This window comes from Callorhinus ursinus, unplaced genomic scaffold (genome assembly GCF_003265705.2).
Source record: "Callorhinus ursinus isolate GAN/ISIS: 27379988/994484 unplaced genomic scaffold, GSC_fseal_2.0 scaffold54, whole genome shotgun sequence".
Taxonomy (NCBI): Eukaryota; Metazoa; Chordata; class Mammalia; order Carnivora; family Otariidae; genus Callorhinus; species Callorhinus ursinus.
The window spans coordinates 18282230-18305157 of record NW_027397116.1 but is presented as its reverse complement, the minus strand read 5'-3'; the positions used below and the strand labels follow the sequence as shown (position 1 = coordinate 18305157).

Genomic DNA, 22928 nt, shown 5'->3' with positions numbered 1-22928 from the left:
ATGCCGTCTCCCTCCAACTGTGACCAGTTGTACTCCAACTGTGACCAACTTCTCCCACTTCTCAGATGGATTTCCTGGGTGTTCCAAGTGATCTGACCTCAGTAACACCTGTGTTCAAGGGGGGAGGAAAGCCCAGAGTTCCCTTACTTCTCCACCATCTTGACTCCTTCTCTTTGTATTATAATTTTAAAGGATGGTCTATGGAATTCACTTTCTTAAGAATGTTTTAGTGGTTTGTCACAATTAAATTGATCTGGCTTTCAGTTAATAAATGAACATAATCTTTGTAAGTTCTTTTTTTAAACATCTCTTGTGGTATTTGGCTGGCTAAGTCAGAAGAGCATGCAACTGTTGATCATGAGTCATGAGTTTGAACCCCATGCTGGGTATAGAGATTACTTAAATAAATAAATATGCTTAAAAAAATAGCACTCTAGTAAAAAAATAAACATCTCTTCTTTTATTATCTACTTATCTAATGCTAATACTGGATACCAACCCATATCATTTTTATTGCTAACCAAAGTACTCTAAGTAATTGTTTAATATGGGGTTAATCTTTTTAAAGACCCACATACCTGCCTGTTCTTGATTTACATATACACCAAAAAGATATACTCTTTTGTATACCAGCTTTATAAGTATTTCCAGTTCCACTGGATGTTACTTTTTTTTTTTTTTTAAGATTCCTTGAGGGCATTATGCTAAGTGAAATAAGTTAGAAAATGATATGTGGAATCTAAAAATAACCAAAAATCAAAACCAAAACAAAACAACAACAACAACAACAAAAATCTAGTTGTAACTCTTGAAACACTCCAGCATTTATTGGGATGCATGACTATCTTAAGTCTCAGATTTAGCTTGTGTAGCTCTTTATCTTATTTGAGTTAAATGACTTACTGACTTATTTTAACCTATTTTTACATTCATTATCATGTTGCTTCTATTAAATTGCATTTCTGTTCATTTATACACTTCCCCTTTTAGGATCTATCCTTTGGTGGAAGTAGTAGGTAAGGGAACTGGCTGTGTAATAATTTCTAACTCATCACCACTTTGGGTTCTTGTCCAGCCTACTAAATTTAAAATAATTTTCAAAGCACAAGACAAATTTGATGGCTAACTTTTGTAGTTATTTTTGCATGTGGAGTTGCCCTAAGAAAATTGAGAAATAAAGAAGATCAAAGTAAAATGGAGAGTGATAGTATAATATGCATTTAAATGAATTGGTTACTCCTCAGCTTGTTTAGACAGAAAATTATTCTGTATTTATTAAAGGGTTAAAGATTATCAAGTGAAATTTTATCGTGTAATAATTTGTGATAATTCTTTATAAAATTTTAATTCATTTAATGAAATATAATTATGTCTATTTTGCTATATCTTTATTGAATACTTAGCATGTATTTATATTGCTATGAATCATGGTATAACTAAGAAAAGGAACACTCACTACCCTCAGGGAATTTTCAGCCTGTGAAAGGTTGTATATTTTGAAATTCTTGCTATTTTCTGGCATTGAACTAGTTGTTTTATTTATGTTATTTCCTTCAGTATACACTTAATCTTATTATTCCTACCTTACATACAGAGAAGCAGAATTTTTTTCATATTTGCCCTTTGCTTTGAGGCCTTCAGCACTAATCTTTTTTTTTAAAGATTTATTTATATACTTATTTGAGAGAGAGAGAGAGCACAAGCAGCAGGAGGGGCAGAGGGAAAGGGAGAGAGAGAATCTCCAGCAGACTCCTTGCTGAGTGCGAAGCCAGACATGGGGATTCCAGGACCCCCGAGATCATGACCTAAGCCAAAATCAAGAGTCGGCTGCTTAACCAAGTAAGCCACCCAGGCACCCCAGCTCTAATCTTTTTTATGCTTTTCATCCCTGTTTAAATCACTGACTGCAGGAAGCCAGGACCTTCCCATTTCCCCCATTTGAACTGCATATTCATCCTTTCTACTTGGATGTTTAATAGGCATTTCAAACTTGCCATGTTCCGGTCTGCTTCTTCTGTGCTCTTCCACATCTCAACATGTGACAACTCTGTCCTTCCCCCAACCCTGCTCTACTCTCAGCTTTCCACATTTCAGCTGAACCAAATTCCAACCTAACAGTTGCTCAGGCCAAATGCTTTAGTTATTCTTAACTTCTCTTTTGGTCTCACACTCTGCAGCATATGCAAACCCCTTAGAAAATTCTGTCATTTCTACTTTGAAAATATATCCAGCATACAACCACTTCTCAATGCTGCCATCCTGGCACAAGCCACCTTCTGTCACCTGGGTCCTGCAGTAGCCATTCTAATTAGTCCTGCTAATTCTGCTTTTGCTCCCCTTTGGTTTATTCTTAATATAGCAGCCAGTATTCCTTTAAAGTCTAAGTCGGATCTTTACACAGCTGTGTTTGAAATGCTGTAGTGCTTACCACGGCTGTGAGAATTCCTGTTTCTCTGTAACTTCACCTCCTCCTCTTCATCCACCACCCATTTTGCTCCAGCCACATTGGCCTCTTCTCTGTTTCTGGAATATACTAGCCACAATCTTGGCTCAGGGCCTTCATACCTGCTGTTCCCTCTGTCTGGAATTCTCTTCCATCAGATAACATAAGGCACACTTCCTCAGATCTTACTCAAAATTGTATTTTCAGTGAAGCTTTACCTAAATATCCTGTTTAAAATTGTATTCTCCTCACAAGACTCCTTCGAATACTTTTTTCTTTTCCCTTTTAACTTTTCTCCATTGCCTTTATCTCTTTTGTATATTGTACATAGTTTACTTGTTTGTTATGTTTTCTGTATATTCCATGGGGATTGCAGTGGCTATCCCATGAGGGCACAGGTTGTTATCTGAATTCTCAGAACCTGGCACAAATTCGATGCTCAGTACTTATTTATTAAATGAGCGAGTGAATAACTGAATAAATGAAGGTCCTTTATAATCTGACCTGTGCTTATTTCACGTCACCAACCTGCCATCCAGCCATTCTGACCTACCTGAAGCCACTTGGACATATTCTGCTCTCCATTGTCTCTGGGCCTTGGGATATTCTGCTCTTCTTGATCTCTCTTTTCCATTCTTGTTCCTCACTCCCCACTCCTTTTTAACTTGCCTCAGGACTTTTGGACCTTCAGGGTAACAATTTCTTGTATAATACCTTATCTGAAATTCTTACCTGACATCATGATTATAGCCTAATTTCTGGGTTAGGAGTGGCCTCTGGGAATTCTCTGAACCTCCCCTGCATACTTCTTTCCCAACATTTAACTCATTGCCCTTGATTTTACTATTTACTTCTCTGTTCTCTCTATATGCTTATGGAAGGCAAGGACCATGTTCCGTTTGCCTCTGTAGCTCTCATACTTAGTGTAGGACTTCGTGCATCAGTGAATGTTTTTGAGTTAATGAAATTATGTTCAATAGTTTTATTGATGGTGTTGCACAGTCAAGATGATTGAAGACCACTGGCTAGACATGCCAGTGCATATTACATTTATTACATTCTTCTGTCTATGTATTATTAAAAATGGTTCATGCTGCACTTCTTTCTAAACACATACCAGAATAGTTATTAAAACTTGGTGATTTATAAATAAAATGTACATTAGAGAGACCTGAAAATCATTAAATGAGACATGATAGAAGAATTTCTCTAAGGGTGAAAGGGCATTGGGGGATGATGGCAGAGTAAAATTATATTATTTGAAAAACATTAAGAGGAACAAAGTTTCCTACAATTAACTTCTGTGTCATATTACTGAGAATATTTAGCCATAATTATAGAGGATATACATTTGAAAAACCGGATTACTGCAATTAAAAAACATAACAACATAACTTATGGCTCCATTTTGAATACAATGTTCTGTTCAGTTCCCATAGTCAATGCAGTATTGGTTAATGAAAAACAGAAGTGGCCTTTATGGGCACAGGCTCTATTTTAAAATAATGAGGCTAATTCAGCAAAGAGATTTATTTAATTAGAGCTTCTGACATAATAAAGCTGTGGATAGTTTGTGCTGCTTTGCTTTATTTTTAAGTCCCTTTAGAGTCAAAACTGATAGGAAAATGTTGCAAGTATGGACAAACTGAGGATATGAAAAAGATATTATTGTTAATGTATAAAATTGCACAAATGACAAACGCTTGGTTTGTGATTATTACTATATATTACTATATAAATACCTATGGCAAGGAAAAGAAATAGAAATTGCCTAAAATATCAACATCTGGAAATAAGTACCTAAAGTACTTTGATGACCTATCTTTTGTAAATTCTCTCTGTGTAAATACATGTACACAGTTTGTAGTAAATGATTTAAAAGCATTAGCAAAGGAAACATATCTCTGGCATGTTGCTTATGAATTTCACTGAGAGATGAGCCATCAGCATTGACTCATTGCCTGCTGGTGCTTACAGTTCTCCTTCACTGTGTGTCAAAACGAATGCATTCCCTTGCACTTTAAAACTGTGGAAGTGATTATTAGTTTTTAAAATCAAGTGATAGGGACAAGGTAAGGAGCACATGAATGTGCTTATATTGTATGGTATTTGGATTTACATTGAAAATCAGTGCCTAATAGAGCAACAAATGTTTGCGTGACATTCACATTTTAAAGATTATTTCCTCTTTAGGGTAATAGTTATCAAAAGAAGAAATCTTTTATTTATATATGTATTTTTAAAGATTTTTTTTATTTATTTATTTGAGAAAGAGAGAGAGAGCACGTGCGTACAAGTGAGGGGAGGGGCAGAGGGAGAGGGAGAAGCAGACTCTCTGCTGAGCATAGAGCCCAGTGGACCTGGGGTTCCACTGGCCCTGGGATCCTGAGATCATGACCTGATGCAAGTCAGACACTTAACTGACTGAGCCACACAGGCACCCCCACAATATCTTTTTAATATCTGATGACCAATTGGAAGGAATGTTATAATGTAGACCTTTTCTTCTCTCAAGTATATTGGCTACAGTACAGATTAAAGTAGCACCGAGTGCTCTAATATATAATATCAAAAATTCAAAAGAATTTTTTTGTTTGCTGGAGTCTAATGCTGGTGTGTTCTTACTGTAGATCTTTTCTTTGTTTGGGTGATTCACACATGCACGCACACACTCTGTAACATGGTAAGTACATTATTATGTATGAAAACCACTTCTATTTTGTGTCTATGTGCTGTCTAAGACCTAAACATCCTCTGCAAACAGCTTTGGGAAAAGTAAACAGAGCATGGAGAAGGTATATATATACTTGAAATTATTGGCAACAAATGACAAGCATCACTTTTACTTGCATTTTATTCTCAGATCTCATGTGAGAATCAGTCATATCACCACACTTTCACACAAAGGCTGAGAAATGTAGCCTTTAGCTGAAGAGTGCCTTTTTGCACTCAACTCTATACCCTGGAGAGGGAAGAGGAGTGTTGATAGAAAGCTTCAGCCAGTGCACATGGGATGGAAAGACTCTTAAAGTCCAGTCTCTTAGAGAGTCAGCATTTGGTCCTCCCTACAGTACTCCTCACAGCTGGCTGTCTAACCTGGTATGAAGTATATCTAGTGTTTTGAAAGGAATCAGTTATTGAAAAATCTTCCTAATATATTGTCAAGACTCTACTATGCATCTGTACTGTGGTCTCCTTGGTTTTGGATGCACACTAAATTTTATATGTCTTTGGGATGTGGGCCTAGTACCATACATAGTACTCAGTTCTCAGTATTTGTTATGGTTAGGAGAGTTTTATAATTTCCACCCTGGTTTAGGGTATTATACTTCTGTTAATAGAATACGAGCTGCAATTGTTTTCTTGGAGAACTATCAATCTGTGTTCATCTTGAGTTTGTGAGTCAAAAGTCGTTTCATATAAATTATGCCCCACATATTGACCCTATGACTTTCATGTATTTAGCAAATGCTTTATTCTTCTTGTTAACATATTCAGCCCTGGACTTCTGCCTCAGCTGCTAAAGCTTCTCTGACATTTTTTAGCAGCTATGTTCTTACCTTTTGGAGAAGCCATAAATAAGCATGCTGTGAAAAGTGGCTGAGGCTACAGGTCACCAACTTTCTATATTTAATTTTTGCCGTAATTTCAATGGTTTGATATGGTTCTTCCAGTTTTCATAATGATGCTTCAAGAGTGGATTTTATCTGTAAACCTAGTTCAGTCTGAAAACCAAATCCCATACATTTTGTTTTTATGTTTGCTTTTGTTGTTTCGTTTTTATAATGAACAAAAGTGAAACTTATTTTATTTTTCAGGATTTTATAGTTGGTTCGTGATTATTACTATATAAATACCTATGGCAAGGAAAAGAAGTAAAAGTTGCCTAAAATATCAACATCTAGAAATAAGTACCTACAGTACTTTGATGACCAATCTTTTGTAAATTCTCTCTATGTAAATACGTATACATAACATGCTCACACTGATGTAGTTAGGTCAATATTATAAGCATCGTCTTTTCGATGACTTTTTTTATCGTTTTCATGTTTTTTTTTCTATTGTTGATCATGAGGCTACTTTAATTCTCTTCCACTTCCTTTCCTGCTACAGTAAATATTCCTGTATAGATATGCTTTCCTTGTAATGCCTTTTTGTCAGTGGGCTTGAAGCTGCATTTGGAATTATGGTCTGGTTGCCAGTTTGTTTTCTCTCTTCTTTGTTTTGGAGATGATCTAGAAATGTGCAGATCAGATCCTACATTCCTTTTTCATGATAAGTTCATTTTATGAAGAAGAGTTGGGGCACTAGCTTTTTACTAGAATTGATACGTTATTCTTCTATATATTTATCCTATTTGGTGGAAAAGATGACTTTCTGTTGGAGAGCTCACTTCACACATGCAATTTATATATTAGAGTTTTGCAGAAATTTTTTTTTAAATTTATTTGACAGAGAGAGACACAACGAAAGAGGGAACACAAGCAGGGGGAGTGGGAAAGGGAGAAGCAGGCTTCCCTCTGAGCAGGGAACCAGACGTGGGGCTCCATCCCAGGGCCCTGGGATCATGACCTGAGCCTAAGACAGTTGCTTAATGACTGAGCCACACAGGCGCCCCATGCAGAAATGTTTTTTAAGGATTATAAAGCCTATGTCACACAACATGGCCTTGTCTAAGAAAAGGCTTTTCTTCAAAGTCTTATTTAAATTTAAATACCTGTGGTATTTTAAGAACTATCAAAATAAAATAACATCCCAGTCCAAAGAAAATGCTATTTGATAACTCTTAAACTTCTGATTCACAATTTATTTTAAAATTTTTCAGATTGCTATTTACTTATTTAGTAGTTTTTATAGCACATCATTTTTATCTAAGAAAAATGTCCATATCCCTCTTCATTCTTACATATCTTGTTGCTGAGAATATAAGGAGATGTGTTTTGGAAAGGACAGTGTTGCTGACACATCAGCCATATTTTTGCCTTTATGGCACCATCTATTTGTTTATATTGAATGCCTAACTCACTATAGGTGTGTACTCATAAAGACATTGGGACTATAATGGTGAGTAAAATAGACATACTGTTTCTTAGGGAAACTCACAGTTTAATGAGAAGACAACTATTAAAGAAATACATATGCAAATAAATGTAAAGTTACAACTGACATAAATGGCAGAAGAGGTGTGGTGAGTGACATTGCCTAAGAGATTAGTTGACTACTTTGATCAAGTGGCTGCTTAAAAGAAGGTGTCCCTGAGAGAGGGTTGAGCTGAGAGCTCTACGATAGGGGAAGAGATCATGTAGAAAAGGTTGAGATAGGAAGGATCATGTCACAATTGAGTAAGTGTAATAATGCCATTTAAGAGTTTTCGGTCTTTATTCTAACAGAAGTGTAGTGCCAGTACACAGTGGGGTGATGTGATCTAAATCACATTTAGAAAGCATCTGTGTAGTTGTAATTTGGAGGAAAAACGTAGAAGGCAAAAAGAAGTTTAGGTTCCTAGTTGGTAGGCTTTTGCAAGGATCTCATTTGCAAAAAATGGTAGTTTAGTTGAGGTGGTTGTGGTAGTAGAGATGAAGAGAGGTAGATGCATTCTACAGATATTTGGTGGGAAGAATTGAAAAGGTTTGATGACTGATGTATGAAGTATTTGCAAATACAGGAGAGGAAAGAATCTACAATGATGCCTAAGTTTTTGGGTAACCAGACACGATGGAATTTGGTGCCATTTGGTGAGAGGTGCAAAATGGAGAGGACCAGTTTTTGAGAGAAAGGTCATAGGTTTGGTTTGGAGCAATTGAAGAGATCAGTTGTCCAGGTAGATGTGACATTCTGGAATTATACAATACTTCAGTTTAAGATAGTAGGTAGTTTTTTTGAATATTATTTTAAAGTTTATGATTTTTTAAACTAGAATTTTAGAAAGTTTATTGCTCTTTATTATTATTTAACATATTACCAAAAAGAAATAACTTAAAGATTTAAAAATACACTTGATATTTTATGGGACTCCTCTAATACTTCATAACTATAAAGAGCAACTAGGCTTTGTTCTGTCTTGTATTTTTTTTATTTGCAATTTTTGGGCAGCATAATATAACTATTCTCATTGTTTCATGAGTAGATTATATTGCTGTGAATGATCTCTCATTTGAATCAGCTATACGCAAAATAATGTAGACAATGGTAAGGTATAAAAAGTTAAAAATTATAACTAGTGGGGGCATCTGGCTGGCTTAGTCAGGAGAGCATGTGACTTGATCTTGGGGTAGTAGGTTCAACCTTATGCTGGGGGTGGAGCATACTTAAAAATTATAACTAGTGGCTACATTAGAAGTGTATGGTGTTTTTTTGCAGAGTAGAAATAATTTTAACAACAGGGATGATATGATTTTTAAGAGATATTTAACGACAGTCACTCTGTCCTGCATAATGTTTTATGCTAACCTTGGTATGGATTTTCTTGGTAGTATAATGTTTTATACAAACCTGAATCTGAAATATTAATGTGCTCTATGAGTTACTCACTTTATTCTGATTACTTATACTGTTGACTCTGTATTGCCAAAATATTCACAGTGTTAAAAGTAATGAAATCTTTGAGTTTATGGAAGACCCTTAAGTGACTTTTCAATGGAGAATTGACATGGTTTGAAGTTTTTCTATCTTGCCATAATCACTCTTTAGATAAGGGCCCATTATCTTTTCTTTCCTTATTAACATGAGAATAAAAACAAAATTAGAAAAGGTTTAGAAATAAACCATTTTCTATTCCTGGAGTAGAAGTGGATATTATCAAAAAGAAAACTGAAACAATATAAAGCTTTTCTAATTTCAATTTTGATATTTTATGGCCTTTTAATGCAGCATTATTTAAATATTTCCAACTTCAGTTGAAATTTTAAAATCAATGCATTTTTCATGTTTTTAAAAACTGATTTTTTTTTATAGGTCTCATATCTTTTGGGTGAACAGAAGTCTACCGTTATGGGGCTTACAGGTTATGTACAATTTTGTTTTATCCCTCTATTTCTGGATTTATTCTTATTTCATAGAGGAATGCTATTGGAGAGAAAAGTATTGATATTAAAAATGAGTTTGTTTTATTGCTTATTAATCTTGATGCATGTCTTAGACACTGTTTTTTTCCCCCTATCTTCATGTTTGCCTGAGCCCTGCATTCTACCTTTTGAGAATTTCCTTCTGATCTGGATTAGACTTCAGAAAGCTTTTGAGGGTGTGGAGAAAAACAGAGTAAACCAGTGTTAAGGCACCACAAGTTCCCCAAATGACTCTAGGTATTCATCTTATGTAATCCTTGAAAAATTAATCAAAAGCCCATAACCATGTTTGCTCTTTTACTCTGTCTGCAGTGTCTGGAACATGGTAGAATCTCAATAAATAATTATTAAATACATAAACAAGTGAATGAATGGCTCATATTACCAATAGCAAGAGCTTGGTCCCTAATGCAGATAATTTTGTAAATAAAACAAAAAGTATGTTCTGGCATAAAAGGAGTCCTGAGGAAAGAGTAAGAAAATATGAGAGGGAACATGTCTGAATTATATTGTTGGGGTGTTCCCTAGAGTCCTCTATACCTCTTCTTTGCTCCTTTTTCTGTTGAGTTTTATGCCCAGCAAACTTTTTACATGTTCCCATCTCTACTCCTGTCTCTCTCTTACAGATACTTTTTTTTTGTTATTTTTCAAAAGTAAAAGTTATTCAAAGAATATAGTCACTAAGATAAAAAGGTCAAAAGTTACAGATTGGAAGACAGTTGAATCATGGAAGTAATGGAAAGATTCTAAAACTGACTGTTTATAAACAGCCTTTAAAATACTTTAAAATCAAGTGTTTGGTTTGGTTTTTAAAGTCATGAGGATTGTGAAGTCTGTACATTTTAAACGTTATAATGGATTATTTTAATTATGTATGCATTGTAATCATAACAATGAAATCAAGTTTTTACTATATCTGGGTATTTCATACTTTTTTGAAGTCAAGTTGCATTTAATTTTTTTATACTGATTTGCATTGCAATGTCGTTAATTACAAATACCCTTTCAAATATTTAAGTGTTCACAAAAAATGCAGTCTTTTAATCTCTAGCTTGATTCCTATATTATTCTTCAGTGAGATACACATTTAAAGTAAGTTAATATTTTTAAGAATAGTCATATATCGCCTTGAAATACATTTTGACCTATTCAGATTGGTTTTATCTGATAATGTTATTTTACAATAATAGTAATGTTCATTTTCAAATAGGATTTTGAGTAATTCATGCTACAAATGTTCTAAAGACCCTCTAACACTACTTATAGAAAAAAAGCATGAATGATTATGATTTAAATGACTTGTGGAGAACATCTAAGAGGTGTGCATTTTCTATCGGAACAATGCCTGGCTTCCATATGTACTTCTGAACATATTTTACTTATATTGCCATGCATTCATAAGCTTCTTTATTGTCCTTCTGTTTTAATATTCACTTGAATCAAAGTTTTCATTCTAACAGGAGTTAAAATTTAAAATTCCAGGGTATCTGCCTTTCTTATGCAGATTGTCTTAAATCTCAAAATCTGTAAACAAATATATTTGTTATCTATAGGGTCATTTCTTGTTTATGCTTGCTTATTTTGCTTCTACTCATCTACCCCAAAGTGCTGAGAGTACTTAATACAAAATAATTTGGATATTTTTTCTAGTTACCTTTTCTGTTGCAATCATAGCTTTTTGGTAGTTCCGCAGCAGAAATTGTATATATAATAGCAAATGTAGAGAAAGTGGAAGCTTGTCTAGGACGTGCTCTTCCAGCTGTGAAAGAGGAATTGTTTATGAAGTCCATTCAAATAAAATCTGAAAATATCTGGAAGTGTTGACCTGGACTTTTTTGTTTAGTGTTAAGGATGTTGCTTTTTCATTTTGTTTGAGGTGGGTGAGAGAAAGAATGTATCTCTCAACTTGAAGCTTACATTCTTTTATTTTCTGAAAGGAACTACTGTCTTTGGTAGATGTTCTAGAGGTAGTGGAGGTGTTGCTTGGAGAGGGTAGTATCTGGTGGGGCAGCTATGTGTGATTGTGCATATTAGAAACATACACAAAAGAACTTATTCTCTACATATCATGTAAACTCCAGCCAGTCTGACTATTCTAATCCCACATTTATATTTGAGATAATAAAAAATATTTATTAAGGAGTATTAGAAATATAAAACTAACCTGTAGAGCAACCTGCCACCTGTATAGAGAAGTTACAGTGCCACATAATACCTCCTTATATGTATATCTGTATATTATACAAATATATACATATATACACACATATATGTACATAAAGTTAATAGTTTTATAATCATGAATATATTTTTAAAATTCTGTTGCGTTTTCTCATTAAAGTACAATTTTTTTTCAGGTTTCAGTGGCATTGATAAGTTTATTTGAAACAATACTACTTGGTTATCTCAGTTATAAGGTAAGTTATTTTAATTAGAAGTTTTTGGCTGATAGAACACATTACTAGCATTAACCCAGTATTCCTCTATTTATAATTTATACTCTGGGGTAAAGCAAGTCCTTCTTAAACTTCTTTAATTATTTTGGGCGTCTATGGTATGTGATAAAAATCTGTAGTTGTATAGTAATGTTTTCCTTGGTGGCTTAAAAATATTTCACTAATTCCTGTGGGTTAACTTACCTATGTTATCCATGCTTATGTGAGGCAAGCAAATGGAATGGTCTTTCTTTTAATTGTTCTTAACCTCTTTTCCTGATCTGTACAAAAAACATTGAGGGAGCAAAAACATGTCTGTTAGGAATTATTTTAATGTTATTTAATCTTTGGTGAGGCTTTGTCTGGCTAACACAATTTAACAAATATTTATTGAGTCTGTATTTGATGAAGAGCCCCATACTGTGCATTGTTCTTTTCTCAATGAGTTTCTATCTAGAAAGGGGGATAAGCAGGAGAAAATTATGCAGATAATAATAATACAAAACAGAACAGTAGGTACTTCCAGTGAGGTGCAAATCAAGTCCCATGGAGGTAGAGAGATGTCATATCATAGGATGAAAATACTTGACTGATTTAAGCAGAGCAGAGTCCTTGAATCAGTGATTTCAATAAGGAAAGATGAAAAGATAAGACACTAGGGATTTATAGAATTAGCAAAGGCATAAAAGAAGTAATGTGCATATAAAATTGGAAGAATGATAAATATTTAAGTTTGGGCAGAATTTTGGGGGGCATTTGGAAAAATGTTGGTTGGGAAAATTTGGCACAGTATTGTGAGGGCCTTGTATAGCAACATATAATGGGAATTTGATGGAAGATGTTGAACATGAGAGTTCTATAATTGTAATTAAGTTTTAGTATTAGTTCAGAACATCTGTGCAGCACAGGTCAGAGAGACAACATACTGAGAGCCATGTGCTAAATTAAGACACAATTACAGAAAGGAAAACTGGGAGTGAGTTTTTGGCTGGGTGAATGGAATAGGCAGAGTTGACACAAGATGAAATATAAAGGTAGAAACTAAAGAAATCATCACCTGATTTGTTGAGAAAGTTGAGGAAAAGGCAAAGGCAAATATCACTTTAACATTTTCTAAATTCACATGACTGGGAACATGGCAGTTAAACTAAGAAAAATTATATCAAGAAAAATCAGATTGGGGTCAGGATAGATAGAATAATGGAAATGGTTTTGAAAATAATGAATTTGAGGTGCTTATGGATAGATAGGTAGACATGATATGTGGACAGCTAAAAATGAGAATCTGGAACATGCAGGGAAGAGAGATTTAAGATGTGGAGGTCATTTTCACAGAGATGGTGGAGGAAGCATGCAAGTCTATTAAGTATGGGATAATAACCAAGGGAGAAGCTAAGGCTCATTTGATGGAGATGCTTATACTGTGGTTGTTGGAAGAAGGACAGAATAATCAGAGAAGACAGAGACATAGAAAAGAAGGGTAGAAAGACTTTGGAATGGCTATCATATCCATCACTAACCTTCAATTTACGTTGTCGGCATATACTATATCAACAAGTGTACTCAAGGTTATGTGTTTGGGGAACTCTTATTTAGCCTATCAGCTTCTTTCTCACTTTTTAAGACATAGGGTTTGTTTTTTTTTTTTTAAAGATTTTATTTATTTATTTGACAGAGAGAGACACAGAGAGAGGGAACACAAGCAGGGGGAGTGGGAGAGGGAGAAGCAGACTTCCCGCTGAACAGAGAGCCCGATGTGGGGCTCGATCCCAGGACCCTGGGACCATGACCTGAGCTGAAGGCAGACGCTTAACGACTGAGCCACCCAGGTGCCCTAAGACATAGGGTTTTGAAGATAACATTTCTTAGACTACTTTTAATCCTAAATTTAGAGCAAGAAATCTTTACAAACTCACCTTTCTGCTGGCTTTATTTTTTAAAAAAATTCTCCTTAACTCCATCTGAAGAAAATAATGCTAATATCTAATGAGGTGAGATTGATGAATTAGAAAGTATAGAAAGAAAAGAATGTGGGCTTTCCAAAAAATATAGATGGGTTGATTTAATATTTGTGAGAAAAAAATAGGATGTTAGGAATTCTAAGGAAGAAGTGTGTTATCTGAAAGGCTGAAAGGGTTGGAACTACAAGTTTATTAAGGAGCTTGAGAAGAGGCTGTTGAATTTACAGTTTAGGAAATCATTTGCTATTCACTTGTAAGAAACCAACTTCAATGGCATACAATTGGGAGTAAAAGTGTTAAATGAAGAATGTTGATTGACTGGGGTAGGGTCACTACCCTAGAAGTGTTCAAATGAGGCAGAGAAGATTGCCCAATGATGGAAAAAAATTTGCATCCTTTAGAGAAAGTAGGTAGAGGGGACTAAAAAAAAAAATGATAGATGAAGCAAGTTTTATACAGAATAAGAATAAGTTGGAATAGGAATCTGAGGTCTACTGATTTGCTTTGGATACATTCCATTCTTTTCTGAGAGCACAGAAAGAGTGCATGAAAGAATATTTTGAAGCTAGAGAAGAGAAGTTGAAAGTCCTTACATGTAGGTGGTCACTCATCCTTAAATTACCTAGGAAGTACTCACTCAGTGTTGAACAGTATAGACTAAGATGTTGAGGAAGATCTTTTAATTGGTTTATGAGTTTATCTCTTCATTGAAATACCTGCTCTATAAATGTATATAGATTGACAAATCTAGATTTGGGGTACCTAGAAGAACGAAATGATAATCAAGTGAATTACTATCCAAGATTTTATCTTCTAAGTTACTTAGTATTCAAGTAGGTGATGAAAGTTGAAAGTAATAAAAACAAAATGACATGCTAAAAAATTAGGCACGTGGGTGTTTTTGGTAAATAATTAAATCTCTTCCACTAGTACAAGAGTGTGTATAGATATTTAAGTGGTCAAAATGTTAATCTGCATTTTTTAGTGTATTTGCTTTAAATTCTAGCCAAAAAGTAATATGAAATTAACTTTGGTGCTTAGTGGAACCTTAGCCCTAATTTAAAAATCATTTAAAAAACACAAACAGATTCAAGACAATTTTCCATTGTAATCATATGATGTTGACATCTGTAATTAATTTCTTCCTGCCATTTATAAAATGAGAGCAAAGCATTCTGAGACCTAGTAGCATTATAAGAGCTAGATGATATATAATATTTCCATTTTGACCTTCATAAACATTAATGGCTTAGATGGAGGAGAGGTAGATGGTAGTTGAGTTTTGTGTGTTTCAAAGGAAACAAAGGATGTAAAGGAATTATGTGACATTGGAAGGATAGGTTGCTGGTAATTACCTTCTTTTTCCTCTCATAAATTCGGTCAAACTCATGGACTCTTTTGACCCACTCCAATAGACTGCTGGATAAAATATATGGAATGAATAAATTAAAAATTGATAACTATTTATGGCCTATAATTAAGGCAAATTTGGATAGCAGAAACTCAAATGAGGCTTCTCCTCTCAAATTAGATCTTTTTTCAAATTAGATTTTTAAGAAAAATTATAGAGGTGAGCAGAAATAGATATTGCATTAGCAACTGTATATATTCCTAATATTGTTCTTTGATATGTTAAGTTCTGAACTATCAACATAATAGCAAATCAATATTTATATTTGTTTACATGTATGTACAGATAATGTGCATATTTGTATGTATTATATACATATATACAATATTTAAAAACAAATTTAATACAGTCTTCTGTAAGCACTTTATAATTCTTGAAATTAAACATTCTAAAATAAGTATGATGACTTTATCCTTAACTAAACAGTTTAAACTATCGTGGAGACCGCAGGTTTTGGAAAAGCAAAGACTGATGAATAAAAGCTAAATAAGCAAAAACTATAAAGTGCATGTTGAGGTTAGCAGATAATGATTTAAAAATCCCTGATATCAACTTATTTAGTCCTCTATCCTACAGAAGTGCAGGTCTGTACTTAAATCATCATTCCATTCATGTTTATAGCTACTTGGCAGAACAACCACGGGATTGCCCAGCAGTAAAGTTCTTATTCTTCTGTTACCATAAATACCCTCTATGTCTTTATCAACTGCTTTCAAAATAGAACTCTATTTATACACACACATTCATTAAATCAAAAGGAAACGAAAACAAACTCCAGCATAATTTCCAAAATTCTGCAAACAAAAATCCAACATACCTAGAAGGCTTCTGTTAAATCTACAGTTCTTTTTTCTATAATCACTTTATAAAAAGCAACCGTTTTGAAATTTTAACACCATGATGGGCTCCTTTCTGGCAAAGAACAAAGGATTTGACTAGGACTCCTAGACACTCCTAGATACTGGTGATTCTTTTTTTTTCCTAAGATTTTATTTTAGAGAGAGAGTGTGAGTGAGAGCAGGACTAGGGGCAGAGGGGGAGGGAGAGGGACAAGCAGACTCCCCACAGAGCCCCATGACCCTGAGGTCATGACCCAAGCCAGCGGAAATCAAGAGTTGGTAGCTTAATGGACTGAGCCAACTAGGTGTTCCAATATTGGTGATTCTGCTTATGAAGCCATGGAAATGGTGAATCTAATTATTGTTCAGTTTACATTTAGAGATAACAAAATAAGACTGCTTTAGGGATACTACACTATTTTAAATTCACTAAAGAAAATAAGTTATCAGCCTTTTTAGTTACATATTTACATACAGGTATTTTTAATATTGAAGAAGAAAGTGTTTTTAAAAAGCCCCTGGGTACATCTTGGTCTAACAACAATATTACCATACATCTTATAATTTTTAAGTGCATTTTGGAGGTACATACATAATTGTACAGTTATAACTTCCATTTTTTCTTTATGATAAAAATAAAAGCCTGATACATTTTAGAAAATTACCCATTTTCCTGCATTTTTGTTGATTAAGGAAAGTTACGTCCATACCAAATGTTATAAAATGTTTGGATTAATTTATTTATACTTTATTGAATTCTTTAAGAGAAACGTAGTTCTACACACTCAGAACAGATAAAGCTACCTAAAAAAATTTTTTTTTTTTAAAGATTTTATTTATTTGACAGAGAGAGTGAGAGAGCACAACCAGGGGGAGGAATAGAGGGAGAAACACTGAGCAGGGAGCCCGACTTGGGGCTCCATCCCAGGACCCTGCGATCCTGACCTGAACCAAAGGCAGACACCCAACCAACTGAGCCAACCCACTGAGCCACCGGCAGATGCCCAACCAACTGAGCCAACCCACTGAGCCACCACCCCAGAAATTTCTTTTTCTTTAGGAAGTTACTTGTTGGGGGTGCCTGCCTGATTCAGTCGATAGAATATGTGACTCTTAATCTCAGAGTCATGAATTCAAGCCCCACTTTGGGCATGGAGCTTAATGAAAAATAAATAAATAAATAAATAAATAAATAAATACCGTTTTGGAAAAAGCCATGCCTTTTATCTCCTTTGTAAAAATAAGATAAAATGAATTAAGTATTTAACATAATTTTGAAGGGCATTTTGGATTTTATTTTATGCTTCTCTATAATGCCTTCTATGGGTACATGCTGTTTTCTTCATGATAATTGTTTTTATCATGTAGATTTACATAATATAGGCTCATAGTTACTCCCTAACACTCAGTGGAATTTATGAATATTTTCTATGTTTATTTTTCATTAGCAATTTTAGGGGAGATATTTATTAATGTATCTTTAAGTTCAGGAGACAACCTGAGATCTTAGAACCAAATGTAATGAATAAAATAAGAAGACATTCATTTATTTTTAGCAATAAGTATATTGCCTCATTGTATAATTTTAGATCATGAAAATTAGCCCTCAGTGGGAAGTTTATTCATTTTTAGGGGATTGGCACATTAGGTGTACCTTTAGAAAAAAAAAAAAATCCAGATGATATGGTAGGTGAATTGGAATGGAGAAAGAATGAAGGGAAGGAGACCAGTTAGGAGCCTCAACCAGGTCAAAGAGTGGGAATGAGGTAGAATGAGAAGGAGGGAAACTCAAGATCTATTTATGATTCAGAAGATCTCTTTTTTTTTTTAAAGATCTTATTTATTTGAGAGAGAGAGAGCACGTGCACAAGTTGGGGATGGGGGAGAAGAAGAGTGACAAGCAGACTCCCCACTGAGCAGGGAGTCCAACACGGGGCTCTAACCCAGGAGCCAGGGATCATGACCTGAGCCTAAGGCAGATGCTTAACCTACTGAGCCACCCAGGCATCCCATGAATTAGGAGATCTTATCGACCAGTTATCCTTAGGTACCTGGTAGAAGGAAGATGTGAATAGTTTCTCCAGGATTTTTGGTTTGTGTTACTGGGGAACCAACCAGGCAAAAATCATAAATTATACTTTTTGACATAATCCACACAAGGTGCCTTTGAGGCATTTGCGTGAAGTAATGCATTAGATAGTGGAGATGAAACAGAATCTCAGAGATGCAATACTGATCTGGACTAGAGATACAGCATTGGAAGTCATTGGTTTATTATTGATGATAAGTTGAAGTTGAAACATAGATGAAATTACCTGAGATGTGTATGTAGCCAAGTACTCCTAAAATGCTTTTCTGCAGAAACTTTCCACTTGAACTCTGTGGTTACAAGTGAAACAACTTATATGTAACTATATTCAGATAGGCTTAAAACAATAAAATTCTTTTAAGTGTTTCCATTTGGATTCAATAGAAAGAAATATAAATACTTAAGTTCAAAAACAAAATAATTATACCCAGAAGGGGGAAAGTATGTATAAAATATTTGGAAGTTCAATTTACTTATTTTTTTTAACATTTTATTTATTTATTGATGGAGGGAGAGAGAGAGAGAGAGCACAAGCAGGGGGAATGGCAGGCAGAAGGAGAGGGAGAAGCAGGTTCCCCGCTGAGCAGGGAGCTGGACACCTGGTGATCCCAGGACCCTGGAATCATGACCTGAGCTGAAGGCAGACGCTTAACCAACTGAGCCATCCAGGCGCCCCTAATTTACTCATTAACATACTTCTTAAGCCCTAACAGGCATAAAAACAAGCAGTTCTATAAAACATTACAAACACTTGTCCAGGAGATTAGTGGTGAAGGCATGGGGAGTGGGGCATTCCAAGCAGTGGGAGAAGTGTGAGCAAAGTTATAAAAGTATGAAATAGCCTGTTCAGAGAACTGTATAAAATTGAGTATGGATGAATCTGTGGCTGAATTCAAGATGGAAATAGAAGTATAGTAGGTACAAACCAAACCAGTAACCAGAGTCCAGATTATGAGCCTTCATATATTCTGAAGAGTAGTTTGGATGTCATTATGTTGGCAATGGCATTTTAGAAAGAATCTTTTTGCTTTATTATGGAAGATAAATCAGAAATTAACCAAATTAAGTCAGATACCAATTATGAGACTCTTTTAATTGTTTGAGAAAAAAATCATGAAATAAAATTGATGTATTACAAATGGAAATGAAGAGTCATCAGAGATATACAACGTTTTTGTTTATTATGAATTAAATTTGTCCAGTGTCTCACAGCTAAGAAAACTAATATTAATCTTGCTGTGCATTAATAGAGATATCCTGCCATATCACCAGTGGTAACTGTTTCCAGACTGTTCCTTCCCTGGCTGGTCACATCAGTCTCTTTCCCAGGAACAATCATTGACACCAAAGAGAGAGGTACAGTCAACAGTAAAAACACACCAAGGACAGAATAAGCCAGATGTTAAGCCTTCTGGAAACTGAGTCATGTAAAAAAAATTGGTGAATGAAATGGTAATATTAACTTGCACACACACACACACACACACACACAGTCAGTTACAACTGCTTTATCAAACAAGCTTGACTCAGTGCAAGTAGGAAAGGCCTTTAGGCCCCCAACACTTTTTTTTTTAAAGATTTTATTTCCCCAACACTTTTCCAAATGCACACATCTTCTTGATCCATGCTGATGCGATGATATATTGTAAAGGTCCCAGAACTTTTGTAGTCTCTCCAATCACAAGGCAAATTTCAGTTTAATATTTAGGAAACTATGCTCAATATATATAAACATTTAAAATTTTCATCCACTTTAATACTTCAGCTTATCCTCAGCTCAGATCTGCATGAGATGGGGAATCATTGTGAGGTTATCTGTTATTCCCACTTCCTCTCTTACTTGATGCTGCTGATTCTGGTCCCTCCGGGGCTGAGGAGGCACAGGGAGTGAGATGAAGTCAGCCTTTGGGATGAAGGTGCCTGGTAGGCACAAGTGTAGTCTGGTGTTGGGCTGTTCTGCATGGCAGATACAAGTAGGGCTTTTGTGGTCTTCTGCAGGCTTTTGACTGAAGCTGCTTGGATGCCTCAGGGTCTCTGACTGGCCACTAGGGCTCTGACCCAAACCCTGACACTCTGAGTTCCACCATTTGTTGAGGTCTTGTTTCCCCTTCAGGCACACAGCCATCCTGAGTGTAAACTCCTTTAAAATGGCCATAGATTTTATTCTTTAGAGTCTATGTCTCGTTCCCAGAAAACAAGTACCTTTGTCTTAGAATTGGCATCATTGTGGCTTGCTCTCATTTCAACCCTCTGTTCTTGTTGCACTGTTGTCTCTTCATGTTTAGATGTTTTGGGCGTGAGCCAAATACAGTCTCTACACGTGAGCCAATCTCCCTAAGTGGTTCTCTTGATCCCTTCTCACTTAGCTTGAAGTGATGAGAGAAGCACCCAAGCGCCACTAACATCTCCGTATGGAGACCTTCTTGTTGCTTCCATTTTTTTTCTACCTGCTCCCCCTACCGCTTTCTGTACAACCTGGAGATGGTGATAAATGAAATACAGTAAAACTTGTTACTTAATATTTGAGTACATGGACATTAACCAGTCTAGAACCTTGCTTTGTGATTTGGTAGTATCTTATATTACTGTAATGTTTTAAGCCTTTGGGACCTCAAGGAAATATTAAGAAAGGCTCTTAACTTTGAAGCCACTGTTATAAAATAATTGGAAAATACAGGGACCCAGATTTCAAATTACCTTTCTAATATGGAGATCTCTTCATAGAAGAATAAGCTGCTTTAGGGAGTTCTGAGTTTTTTTTTTTCCCCCCATTGGACACCATTTAAGAAAGTGTCAGTGATTAACCTGTTTATATCGGGACAGTGTCATGGTTGTGTAGTATGCACTTGCACAGGGCTATACATTTAGAAGGACCTGTGCTTATATTAATATTCTATCATCTTCTGGAAATTGTTAATAATTTGTTAATAAGAAGCCCTGAATTTTCATTTTGCACTAGGACACAAAAATTATGTCACCAGTTTTGATGAATACTGTTGTACTATGTGGGTTGGGAGATTAGAATCTAGATCCTTGGAAAAGCCCTTCCTTTAAGTTTTAACATAAAAACAATGTTAATACTAATGAACATTAACAAGTGTATGTATTTATAAGCTATTTAATATCCTTTACAGTTTTTATGAATATAACTCATATAGTAAAAAAATTAAGATTGAATCACTTTTTTACTGATTCTGTAGCTTCTTTAATATGTGTATCTTCACTCGTAGCTTTGCTTCCATGAAATATTATATGATCAAAATGTGTTGTGTACAATATTCAAGACTTACTATAAATGTTTGCTTTACTTCTTAAACTTACCAAAAAATTGAGGGAGTACAATTACATTTAGAAAAATAATCTTTAAAAGTCATTGCTACATTTTTATATAATGATTTGGTATTCTGTTAATGTAAGCATCCTTGCTAGAAAAATTCTGAGTGCTGTCTTTTTCGCCCTTTAATGGGATTCAGTATAATTGACTTTCATTTTTATTTATTCTTTCTTGGAAGGGAAACATCTGGGAACAGATTTTACGAATACCCTTCATCTTGGAAATAATTAATGCGGTTCCCTTCATTATCTCAGTAAGTCCTAAAAGCATCTTTAAAATAACTAATTTTGTCATTAGACGTAAGTCTTTAAATCTGAATACTAATAAATACTATATTAGCTCCAATAGATGATTTTAGGCTTTTGTAAGGATCATGGTATTAAAAATAAAGAGTAAAATCAGTTGGATAACTAGATTATGGAATTAAATGAAAACTAATGAGATGTAGTGCAATAGCAAAATAAAATACTTTTTTAGACATATATGCTCTAGATGTGCCATGTGAATAGGTGTTGATATTATCTAGACAGAGTAGAAATTAATCACTCCATTTCTTGTGTATATTGTGGAATTAAAAAAAATAGAAACTAACATAAAGCAGAATCAGATCTATAAATACAGAGAACTGATGGTTGCCAGAAAGAAGAGGGTGGGGGGGTTGGGCAAATTGGGTGAAAGGGAAGGGATACAGGCTTCCAGTTATGGAATGAATGTCATGGAAATAAAAGGCATAGCATAAGGAATACAATTAATGATATAGTAGTGATATCATAGGACAAGTGGTAGCTACCCTTGTGGATAACATAGCATAATGTATAAACTTGTGAAATCACTAAGTTGTACCCTGAAACTCATATAACATTGTATGTCACCTATGCTCAAACAAAAAAAAAATAGAAACTAAGTATTGATAAAAGTTTCTCATACTGAGCATATATTTATTTCTAGCTTAAACACAATATTTACTAAGTCCAGTTCTCCCATTAATAAGAAAGTTGCCAACAGCCAGACAATTAGCAATTTGCTTTTTTATCAAGGTACTGTGGAATACCAATTTTACGATAATCCTGCTCAATTGCAGCCCCATAAATATGTAACAAGCACTTTCCCATCACAAAATTAGGTTTTAATCTCTATCTCATAGATTTATAATATCTGTCTGTTGGGGATATGCTTTCTAACACTTCATTTGAATTTTATTTGGAAAATTATGGAAATAAGCAAATATTATCTCAAGTGGTTGCTTACTTCTGACAATTATTTTAATTTGAATGATTTATCTACAGGAAAGACTGGAACTAGATTAAATGACAGGCTAACTACATATAATCCAATTGAATATGGTTCCCAGT

General features: G+C 34.7%; 1 protein-coding gene across 4 annotated transcripts in view; it reads left to right on the top strand.

The window, feature by feature from the left end:
• The window catches only part of KCNT2 (potassium sodium-activated channel subfamily T member 2), a 371985-nt gene that overhangs the window by 112326 nt on the left and 236731 nt on the right, over positions 1 to 22928 (top strand). For all 4 annotated transcript variants that reach the window (XM_025892310.2, XM_025892309.2, XM_025892308.2 and 1 more), the window contains exons 4-6: positions 9398 to 9446; positions 11865 to 11924; positions 21755 to 21829. In XM_025892310.2, the coding sequence (XP_025748095.1) occupies positions 9398 to 9446; positions 11865 to 11924; positions 21755 to 21829 (184 nt within the window). The remainder of the gene's footprint in view (positions 1 to 9397; positions 9447 to 11864; positions 11925 to 21754; positions 21830 to 22928) is intronic.